The 11,263-nt window shown below is 38.4% G+C and overlaps 1 protein-coding gene across 1 annotated transcript in view; it reads right to left on the minus strand.

The window, feature by feature from the left end:
* The window catches only part of PREX2 (phosphatidylinositol-3,4,5-trisphosphate-dependent Rac exchange factor 2), a 187,005-nt gene that overhangs the window by 129,392 nt on the left and 46,350 nt on the right, over positions 1–11,263 (minus strand). Inside the window, 3 exon segments of the mRNA XM_009335042.1 lie at positions 285–389; positions 2,292–2,414; positions 2,489–2,560. Of these exon segments, the coding sequence (XP_009333317.1) occupies positions 285–389; positions 2,292–2,414; positions 2,489–2,560 (300 nt within the window).

Consider the following 11,263-nt stretch of genomic DNA (forward strand, 5'->3'; position numbering starts at 1 on the left):
TATTCTTCTTTCTTTCTACAGGCACGGCTGGATTTACACTCTTGCCTCTTGGCCAGCAAGTTCAAGGCACGCTGCCTAATGCTGTATTACACATGGATCCAAGTGCAGCAGTGAAAATATGATGTACACAACCCCCTCCTCTGGAAACACCACCTCAGCTGAAACTGTCTGCTAACCGCTTGCAGGTGTGCTTGTATTTGTTACATGGTGGAGGTGACAGTGCTAACAATTCACTGCCCAGTCAAAAAATATTAAGTTAGAACACCAGTTCAAAGTTTATTTACCAGAAGAAACGTCCGCACTGTTCTTATTTTGTTCAGGTCAAGCAGAACTTTCTGTGCCTTCTCATGGTTACTGCAGTATTCATCATAGATACGGAATTTCTCTTTCTGCAGAAACAAAGAAATACATTGTTCTTCACTTGCCGTTTTGATTTTTTCTTAATTAATAAAACATGGAATGAACACTTTTCAAAGCTGAATAGCTAATATAGTCTTCATTTTGGAAGGTCAGCTCTTCCTCCTATGTTTATTATTTGAGGTCCAACCTCAAACTAGAATTATGAACAGTCTGGAAGCATCACTTGGGAATTTCAATCATAGAATCATAGAATACCAGCTTGGAAGGGACCTCAAGGATCATCTGGTCCAAACTTCCCTGGCAAAAGTACGGTCTAGACAAGATGGTCCAGCACCCTGCCTAGCTGAATCTTAAAAGTGTCCAATGTTGGGGAATCCACCACTTCCCTGGGGTGATTATTCCAATGGCTGATTGTTCTCATTGTGAATAATTTTCTTGTTGTGTACAATCGGAATCTCCCCAGGAGTAACTTGTACCCATTAGCCCTCGTCTTTTCTATGTGACTCCTTGTGAAAAGGGAGTCTCCATCTCCTTTGTAGCCACCCTTTAAATACTGGAACATGGTGATAAGGTCTCCCCTAAGCCTTCTTCTCTCAAGGACGAACAAATCCAGTTCTCTCAGCCTTTCCTCATATGGAGGCTTCCCAGTCCTTTGATCATCTTTGTGGCCCTTCTCTGGACCCTCTCCAGCCTGTCCACATCTTTTTTCTATAGCGGGGACCAAAACTGAACACAGTATTCTGGGTGTGGCCTCACAAGTGCTGAGTAGAGTGGGTTAATGCCTTTTTTATCTCTGCTGGTGGTGCCCTTGTTGATGCAACCCAGCATCCTGTTGGTGTTCTTTGCCGGAGCAGCACACTGTTCACTCATATTGAACTTATGGTCCACCAGGACCCCCAGGTCCCTTTCCACAGAGCTGCTCTCCAGCCAGGTAGATCCCAGCCTGTGCTGCACTCCTGGATTATGTTTTCCCAGGTGCAAGACCATACATTTGTCTTTGTTGAACTTCATAAGGTTTTGCTGCAAAATTTCAGAGGCTGGACTATCACAAAAACACAGGATAAAAAAAACAGGAAGAAAATGCACAATGAGTGGCTTATTTGCTGACATCATTACCTATTTTGTCTGCAAACACTTGTTTGCAAATATGATCCATACTTCTGCAGAGTCAAAAATTGATGTTATTCAACTTCTGTAAAATGTTTCTACAAACCATTAATAATTTTCTCCTATCACAATGAATAAACAAAGACTTAGCAAACAAATGGGACTCTAACCAGAGATAACAATGAAACCTAGACTTTTTGTTAGGCCTACAACTGAAAGCAAACTAACTTGTCCGGATTTTGCAGAGCTCTGTAACACTGACATCCTTGTTTTGCTCCAACAGGAAAAATAACTCCTAGAAAACAATTACTACAGGACGTACAAACACACTTGTGGAGGTACTGCAGTTGTGAGAAGTAAAATAACTTCACAGTCCAGAACCATGGAGATATTTTACTCAGCATATGCAATTCTTTGTTAAATATTCATATTTTTGCCTAGCATCAAAGGGGAATAAAAATAAAGCATTTTATTACTTTTGCTGTTTCATGCAACCCTGATCCTTGTACCTCCATCTCACGTATAGGCACCAGCCTCGCCCACGCTGCAGGGCTCAGCTTGTCAGCCTGGGCTAAGCTGGTGAATATAAAAATTATGAAACAACAAAAGTTTGCCCATTTGATATGATCTTTCTTCATTATCCTCCCCTCTCTATTTTTTTGGAAATGGCAGTAACCAAGAGATGACCTCAAAGTACTCTACATTATGCAATCAAGTCATATTTTGTCCTCATGACTATGTACACTCATCATCATGACAGTAATTAATAAAGACAATTAATAAAGGAAAAAAGTGAAATAAGGCTGTAATAAAAGATAGCGTACATAATGAAGAAAGCAGGTTCCAATTTCATGCTGCGCATTAGGTTCTGGCTGTAAACACTCCTCCACCAGGGACAGGAAGTTTTTGTGAACGGCAAGAATATCTTCAATATTTGAAAACAACATCTGCAAAAGAATAAAACATACGTAAATAAAACATCAGATAAAAAACAGAATAAATATGCAATTAGGAGACTAACCTTAACTGTCTCTTCTGTGACATTTTTATCCACTTTGGCTGTAGCACATTGGATCATTCGGTGAAGGAAAGCCTGCATGAAACAAGACAAATAAGGAAAAAGCTATTTCGGGAAGACTTGAATAACTTTTAGCTTTTTACGCTTATAATTTGTTTCCCAAATTTCTTATGCTTTGGATACAGTGTCACATCAAAATATTATCTGGAATCTAAAACAAGTATTTTATTTATAAAGCATTTAGTAGTCCTGTTATCCTAACATGATATAAAACCCTATCTACATAGTGTTAAAAAGAGTTAAACAGTGAAATATTAATGAAGCAGAGAACTGAACATTTTCTGAAGTACCACTTCCACCCTGCACTCATATTACAATCAAGCAAAAGCAAAATGAGTAATTTTCAAAATCTAAAGTGCTCTAGCACTTTACAAATTGACTACAAGACAAAGCTGAAATAAGCCACTAATTTCTAAATTAAAACTAGTTGGGAGATACTATAATGAAATGTAACTTTTACCATAGTAACCACAAGTCCGATTTCTGATGCATTAATAATCAAACCTATTGTAAAGTAAATTCACGTAAATAAGTCAGCTGCACCTGGTTTTGCGTAATGAAAATGTTCACTCTTCCCTCCCCAAGACCTCATCCTTGGGGATCAAATGAGAAGTTAGTAAAACCACTAATAAAATACCAAAAGAATAAGGTTTCTTGTATTTCACATTCAAGAATTGGAAACAACAAAAAGAGATATACAGTAAGTTGTTCCAAAAGAAATAAACCACATTTCAGGTACAAAGGATATAATTAATTTTTATTAATTCATTCCATTACAAAGACTTGGGTATGTTCTGAAAATATCTACACACTGTAGACTAAAATATTACACTGACAATTCTTCACGTAGACACGCATAATCTTTAGTCATTAAAAACTGGCACCACAAGTGCACAAATGTCATGTCTTTCATAACCATTTTGCTCCAAGCCACTGTGCATTGTACAGTGTACATGAACTCATCTAAATTCTGGCGTGGTGCAAATTCCATAAAAGAGGCAATAAATAACTACTGTGTGGATGGACAACAGTCACAGCATCCCTTTTTTTCTCTCTGCTGGGACTTAAACATTTTCGTTCCCAAGCAGTGATCCTTTCTCTGCTGAAGAGGCATATGTAACTGGCATTACACATTTTTATTACTGAAGAGACAAATCTAGTTATCCAGGACATAAACAGAATTAAGTTTAGAACACTGCCAGCACATTGTATGTTTCATATCACTCCCTACAGTGATGTAGATTCTCTACTTCTTTAAACCCCTCTTTTTCCTGACTATTTATGCTTTCTTTCTAGTGTTTTATTGACGGTAAAAAAAGCCATTAATTCATTTGCAGCAGTTTACTGTTGGTGGACAACAGCCCTTTATATCCTTCCTTGCTATGAATATCCACAGGGGTTATGGTAAATTTACTGTGCACATCGCCTGTACCAATCCCCCATAGAGTGAGAAAGCCCGTTTAACCGTATGACTCTAAATTAATTTTTGAAAGTTTTCACTACACCAGCCAACAGTATTAAATATACTTTAGAATTGAGAGGCGAAAAAAAAAAAATCACGAGAACTACCTCTGAAACTCCTGTCTATTTTTACTGTCTGTAATCTCTCTCTGTTCACATTATTTCCCCATAGACCAAACATACTGCTCACCCACACTTATGTTATCCCAGAAGATCTTCATTTCCTGTAACTGTGAAGGAAGGTGAACATTCAGTTGGCTGAAGGCGAAACAGAAAACGATCTGGGAGCTGGGGCATTAGTTATTCTCGAGTGATTCAAGACACTAGCTGAGAGTCATGAGGTCAAGAAGAGTATACATCAGCTGCAATAAACAGAGTTGTCCAAGGCAGCACTGCCCCAGACCCCACATCTGCAGAGGTTATCAGAAACTGAATCCAGGAAAATCCAAACTCTCGCAGAACCCAGACACAAGTCACCAATTAAGGTAGGGAGGCCTAGGATGACTTCAGCCCCTTCCAGCAACTTGGCGCAAGCCCATATGTTATGTTGCTGTGCTCATACTGCAGGGATAGTGTAGTCACGATGCCAGCTTTTCCTAAAGATTTGCCACCTGTTGTTCCCATCAATGTAGATTTGTTTCCTGAAAAAATCATAACACTATGTCCCACAAATCTGTGGATGTGACCATTTGAATCTTTCGGGGCACTTACATGAGAGCACTACAAAGCCACACAAGTAATTGTGATTGGAAAAATCTCATGTTTTCCAGAAGAGTGGGGTAAGAGAATTCAGGTGAGTGCCGATAGGGATGGAGGTGTCTCCCTCCATGCACCTGCCACCAGGACCCATCCTTGCTGGTCTTCATCCACTGTGGCGTGAGCAGTGCAAAGCAATGATGAAACCCAGGTTTCCATGATGCCAAATGCCCCTACCAACTCCCTTCCTGGAACGCAGAGACATCGTTGACTCCATACACACAACACCTCTGCTCTGAGACTTTGCTAAGGAGAACAGACAGCTGTCATCAGGCAGGAGGATGGAGAAGTAATTGCTTTTGTTACAGCGTAAAATAACCTTAATCCAGCACTGTGACTATGGAAAGAGAGATATCTCTGAACTTGTATGAACACACAGTAGGTCTGAGGGAGAGATGACTGTTCAAAAGACTCCAGAATTATTTGAACATCAACTGAGGACAACCGAGAACAGTTCTTCAAAAATTAATAAACAAAGAAAAAGCAGGTCATTTGTAGACATAGCTTGAAGGAGGACCCCAACATAGAAACAACAGACCTTAAAAGGAAAATATATAAGGATGCCCAGAAACTGCTCAGGAGCTGACAGCTGCTGATTTAAGAGAAAAAAGTTTATAGAAGCTTTTGAAGGTAAACCACATAAACTATTACTAACCACAGAAAAAACACACCTGTAAAAAAATGAAAGATAAGTAAAATGGACATCTCAGACAATTTATGATTCACTAAAGAACCGGACATACAAAAAAAGTCAGAAACTCCTCTGAAATAGCACTGAATGGTTTCTAAAAATTCTACCTTAACTTCAGGTCTGCTGCTCAAAGTCCAGACTCATTACTGAGCACTGCATTACATGAAGGAGCAAAGCATTACAAATTGCAAGGGCACAGCTAAATAGCCCTGGCTCCTGGACTGAGCAAACAACTGTAGCAATCAACTGGCATACATAATTCCCATGCTCGTTAAAAAAAAAAAAAAAAAAAAAAAACACACACCAAAAAACCCCCAAAGCAAAAAATGAGCTCAAACTTAATGCAATTTCATTTATCACGCACACATGTCAGTAAATCATGACTCATGTTTGTTTCCTGGAGTATACTGCACGTCTTGCTGAGGTTACTTCAAGATTCATCTACATTAGCGTAGATGTTTCTTAGCACAACATCAAGCACAGGGAATAACATGTATCTCTGTGCACGCCAGGATTCCAGACCTTTGTCATCTACACAGTGATCCTCAACTTCCCTAAAGCTTTTGAAGTGGATTCCAGAGTTTCCATTAACTTACCTTCAATTCCTAGTTTTCTCAAGGAACAGTAAAGCCATATGGTTTAAACATAACATAATTTTCCATTTTCATCTTGTGCTACCAGCATTCTAGCTACGTTGCTATAGTACAGGGATTCACCCTTGCAGCACTGCAAATGGAGATCCACTGCCCCTGGCACTCTCTGCCAGCCAGACTCTTGCTGATTTCCTGAATTCAGAGTTAAAGAGACCTCCATGAAGCATTCCAGAGGAGCAAGTTGGCTGGGTACCATAAAGAGTAGTCTAAATTTAAAAGATCAGATGAAGAGGAAAGATAAAAGAGAGGGTGCTTGTTATTTACATTTAAAAAAAATATTCTTAATCCAGTTTCATTTGCCAACTTTTAGAACTGTCTGTGGAAAAATTTGTCATTCTAGGAATATTCTTGAGTCACTCAGATTGCTACAACCCTTGCCCCTGCAAAGTTTGAAATTCAAATTACAAACCTAAACTTCCTCAAGCATCCTTCTAGAAACTTCCTTAGCACAAAATGGCATCTAAATGATCAGTATATAGCTGCTTTGGAGAAGGAGAAGAAATGCCCAAAAATGCTGAGAAAATTCTAAACATGAAGAGGCACATCTTTAGAAGTTTGATGCTCTTTAGAAGTTTGACAAACTTGCAGACCAAACCGTGGGGTACCAACCGAACCCTTCAGAATAGGGGAGCAGCTACACATAAAATATGTAAAATAACAGCTTAGGGCTAAGGTTCCCTACTCCACTGAGGACAATAAAACTCTATTTCTGGCTATGACTCAGGGTCTCTCTGCCACACTGGTAAGGAGGAGGGTAATTCACCTCTACCTTAGAGAAATGTGGCAAAGAATTACACAGAACATTTGGAGAAGATTCCATACTAATAATATCAATGAAGATAACTAAATCCTTTTTTCATGGTTGTGTATTTATTACTTCCAAAACATTTTGACATACTTTCTTAACTAGTCCGCGCACTAACTCTTTTACCCTTTGCCTGACAGTGCTGTAACACACTATAGGAAACACTGGGACTGACAATTCAAACATAAAGACCGAAAATCCAAATTCAAGGAATTATAAAAGAATCTATTCACTATGCCAAATAAACACTAATGTGTTTGCCTGTCTGTTGATCTGCTGCCATTTTGAGAGGCAGCGTGTTTCACAGAGAACGACATTGAGTTCCTGTTACGGGGATTTTACTCCTGGTCTTATGAAAAAAAGAGTAGCGTTGTTGGGTTGTTTGGTGGGGGTTTTTTTCTCTATAGTTGCTCTATGTGTTCTTGAAAAAAAAAGAAAAACACCACCGCTACAGATAACACAAGAAGCTGCCAACAGCACAGATGACTTCTCTAACATCTGGAATGAAATCAGGGAAGACAAAGAAGTCTGCCTGTAGAAGATTCCCAGGGCACGAAGAGTTTTCACCTTCTCGACAGATAAGAAATTAAGTCCTGAAATTATGTCAGAGCACCTGGATCACAAAATATATGTAACTATTTTTCTGAAAGCAATCATCCTACTTTTGTGAGCCTAGAAAGAAATATTCTTTTTTGTTTGAAAAAAGAATTAAAGAAAAAGTTACTTTTTTTTTCCCCTCAGACTTCTTTTAACATTGTTTCTACCCCTAAATCTATACTGTCATAAACAAAAACAAGGCAGACTGCAAAAACATATATATTTTTAATAAGGTCATTTCCTGTGTATTTTCACTTTAGGAAAACCAGTTCAACTGAAGCGCCCAATCTATTATACCGAAGCCTGCTGAATAAAGCTAGCAAGATGTTTTGTACATTAAAACTGAATAAAATTTTATTTTGCACACTGTCAAAAGACAAAATCCTAAAAGAAACCCACAACAAGGAAAATGTTCATATATTACAATTTTTATAAGTGTCTATGATAATAGGCTTATCTTCACAAATTTAGAAACACAAAGCTGAAATATTTGTGCTTTTTATGTTTTCTCATCTGGATGGTGGAAAACATTTTGCTCTTTTCACGATATTCAAAATGATCCTAGAGAGAACCCTGAGACCTATACTTGGGAAGAAAACTGCTCAAAATTATAGATGAGTAGCCAAATGGATTTTCTTATCATGGCTAATTCAACTCACAAACATCAAGGTAGCACTTTGCACATCAGTCTGAGTTTTTGCACGCTATAATTAATGCACGTCATATTCCAGGTCCCAGAAGAACACCATGCTGGTTTTGTTGACGCACTTTCTCTTGATTTTGCCACCAAAAAAAAAAAAAAATCAATAGAGAAGACTCCAGCAGCAATAGCAGCTGTGGTAAGCACTGTGTGCTTATCCTCCTCTTCCCATTAACCTGTGCCAGAAGCAGTAGCTGCTCAGGCTGGCTTCTGCTACCAAACAAAAGACTACTCTTCTCTCTCCAGTAATTTACCAGCTGAGGCACCACCTGTTTCTCCCATCTTGCCTGCAGGACTGGATGAATCACAAGCAGCAGAGAGAGCATCAGTCAAGGTCAGATATATTCTTTCTCCCTACTGTACCTAGAGCCGCTTTCAAAGCCGGCTTCAGATCCTGCTGCCCATAAGGACAGGGAAATAGATGGAGCACACCTGCAATACTTTCCATTCTAGCGCTAATTTCCTTTCCACAACTGACCAAACTATTCCCTTCTCCATTCATCTGACCCAAAGGGGCATCAGTCTGCCTGAAAGACTTACTTCCTTAAAGTAAACATGAACTCTTAGAAGTACACATACAAAAAAAAGGTGATTGCATTGACGAAACATCTTCATAACCTGCTCATACATACCAGATTTTGGGATAATTGTAACCCTTTGTCTGTCATGTATAATTTTTTATTTTCTGCTAAAGTTGTTCTCTACCACATCAGAAAACGTTTTCCAAGAGAAGAGCAAGAAAGCCTTCTCATCTTGTCCTGTATCTCGATCTCCTTTTCTGCACTTCCCTAGTCACTGACAATATTTTTCAACTTTTTACTGCACATCTTGTTCATCCTTTCATGCCCACCTCCTTTGATGAGGAAGTGCCCCCTAAACTGATCTCCTCTACCTCTAAAATCACCTGAGTTATGACTGTGCTTTCACTTTTGATCCCCTCCTTCCTTTCAGCTCCATAGCAGATGAAAGCAAAAGATTTACAGTCAAAGTCCAGTTCCCCTCAGCCAGGCAGGAAGTCAGATGTCTCCACCCTCTTCCTTGTACTGAAGCCATTCTCAAAAAGATTTAGTACAACCTTTTCCTGGCCCAAATCAGAAGATATCTGTTCCCTTTTTTCCCCCAGATGTCAAGAATCCTGTCACCCATATCTAATATCTTCATTTTGGGAAACTGGTTTTCTGAGGACTAGCTATGCTCTTGCTGGTCAATACAAGTTTGGTTGATGAATAACGATGGAGTTACTCACACAACTGCAGTTAAGATCATGCCTAAGCAAATTGCCAAATCAGAGGCTGGATGTCAGGCTGCCTCATACATGCTGCTGCAATCTGAAGCCACGTGCAGAAAGCTGCTAGAAGTTCATCTACATTTTTTCTTGATTAAAATATAGCTTAACTAGAGCTTTAGAGAAAGGCCATTCACTTGCGTAAGGGATGAACGCCCATCTGCAAGCTGAGCAGAAGGCAGAGTCTAATATTTTTGGCAAATATTTTATGCAACATGGCTTGCTGCTAACCAGGCCTTCATCCCATTAAAAATGCAAACAGGTTAGATTCTGGTCCCAGCATCACCAATGGAGAGTTTTTGGAAGGGTAAGGGGAAAATAGGGATTTGCCTGTCCCATGTGTATTTCTGAACAGACTGCTGGGATTGCAACAGTAAACCAACCAAACAAGAGGTGTCCGTATCAATAAATAAAAAGTTTCCAGCATGCTTGTGAAGAAGTACAAGATTAATCTTTATTGTATTTTGAAGATTTCCTGATGAAGAAAAAGATACTCCCGATTGAAAAATGTTCACGTGTATGTGGAATTCCCTCTGGTAATACATTATATGGTCCTGCTGGTGCATGTTACAAAGTGAGTAATATACTGCTAATCATACAACTGATCTTGTATCACTCAAGTGGGAATGGAAAAGAAATGACGTCTACAAACAAAGTTTACCCCTCATAAAAGTCAGCAGTTTCCTGAATTTACAGAACACTAGGTTCTCACTGGGAAATCTCAGTGAATTCAGTTGTGTCCATGACCAGCAAATCAAAACAAGAAACTAGAAAACCTCAGAGCAACTGTACATCTGGAAGTAACAGTATGTTCCCATTAAATTGCAATCATAATTAGAAAAGAATTCATATGTTTGAAACCTTTATACTTCATACTACAGTTTCTGTTTCTTTTATGCAGACAGGTCTGCTTATTCTAATCAGTAAAAAAAAATCTTGAATTTTCATTTAATTTTTACTCCCAAAATGATGATTTTTCTAAATTTCTTTTTTTTAGTAGGAGAACACCAATTTGGAAGAATTCAACATTTCCAAAATATTTTTTAGACAACTTTTTAATTCTACACATCAAATTTTATTTCTTTTAGCGACTTATGAATTTCAGAAAGTGTAAAATGGTCAAGATGAGAAATACATTTGTTACAAATGACCCCTTTGAAAGACTTTTTTAGATCTTCTGATTCAATTTGAGAAATAATAGTTAGAAATCTCAAAAACATTACAAGAAAGCCATTCTCTGCTAATCTCCCTTCCTTATCTTTCCAAAGTTCATTAACATGTTTGAAAACAAGTTTGAGTCTTTTCTGACTCAAAAATATCCACCAGAATTAAGAGAGCCATAAACTTTATCACCAATTACGAGAAAGAAACCTGAAATAACACATCACATCTCCACTTTCAGAATTAAAATTTAAAGCTTAATTCCTATTTCATCTGCATAAGGGAGGAAAGCTGACTCAGCACCAATGAAAATTAATTATTAAGTCCTTAATGATTAAGGCAGCTAGTTAAAAAACTCAACTGTTTTACCTATAAACTGAGAAAACTTGAAACTACTGACAGGCAATCATAATGGAAGCTCACCAAACCCTTTTCACATGCTCAGTTTTCAACACATAACACATTTTTTTTCTAGTATTGAATTGCACAGTCTTTAATTGTGAGTTTATTTAATGTTTATCATAGAAACATAGAATGATTTGGGTTGGAAGGGACCTTAAAGATCATCTAGTTCCAAACCCCCCTGCCATGGGCAGGGACACCTTCCAC

This window comes from Pygoscelis adeliae, unplaced genomic scaffold (assembly GCF_000699105.1).
Source record: "Pygoscelis adeliae isolate BGI_AS28 unplaced genomic scaffold, ASM69910v1 Scaffold101, whole genome shotgun sequence".
NCBI lineage: Eukaryota > Metazoa > Chordata > Aves > Sphenisciformes > Spheniscidae > Pygoscelis > Pygoscelis adeliae.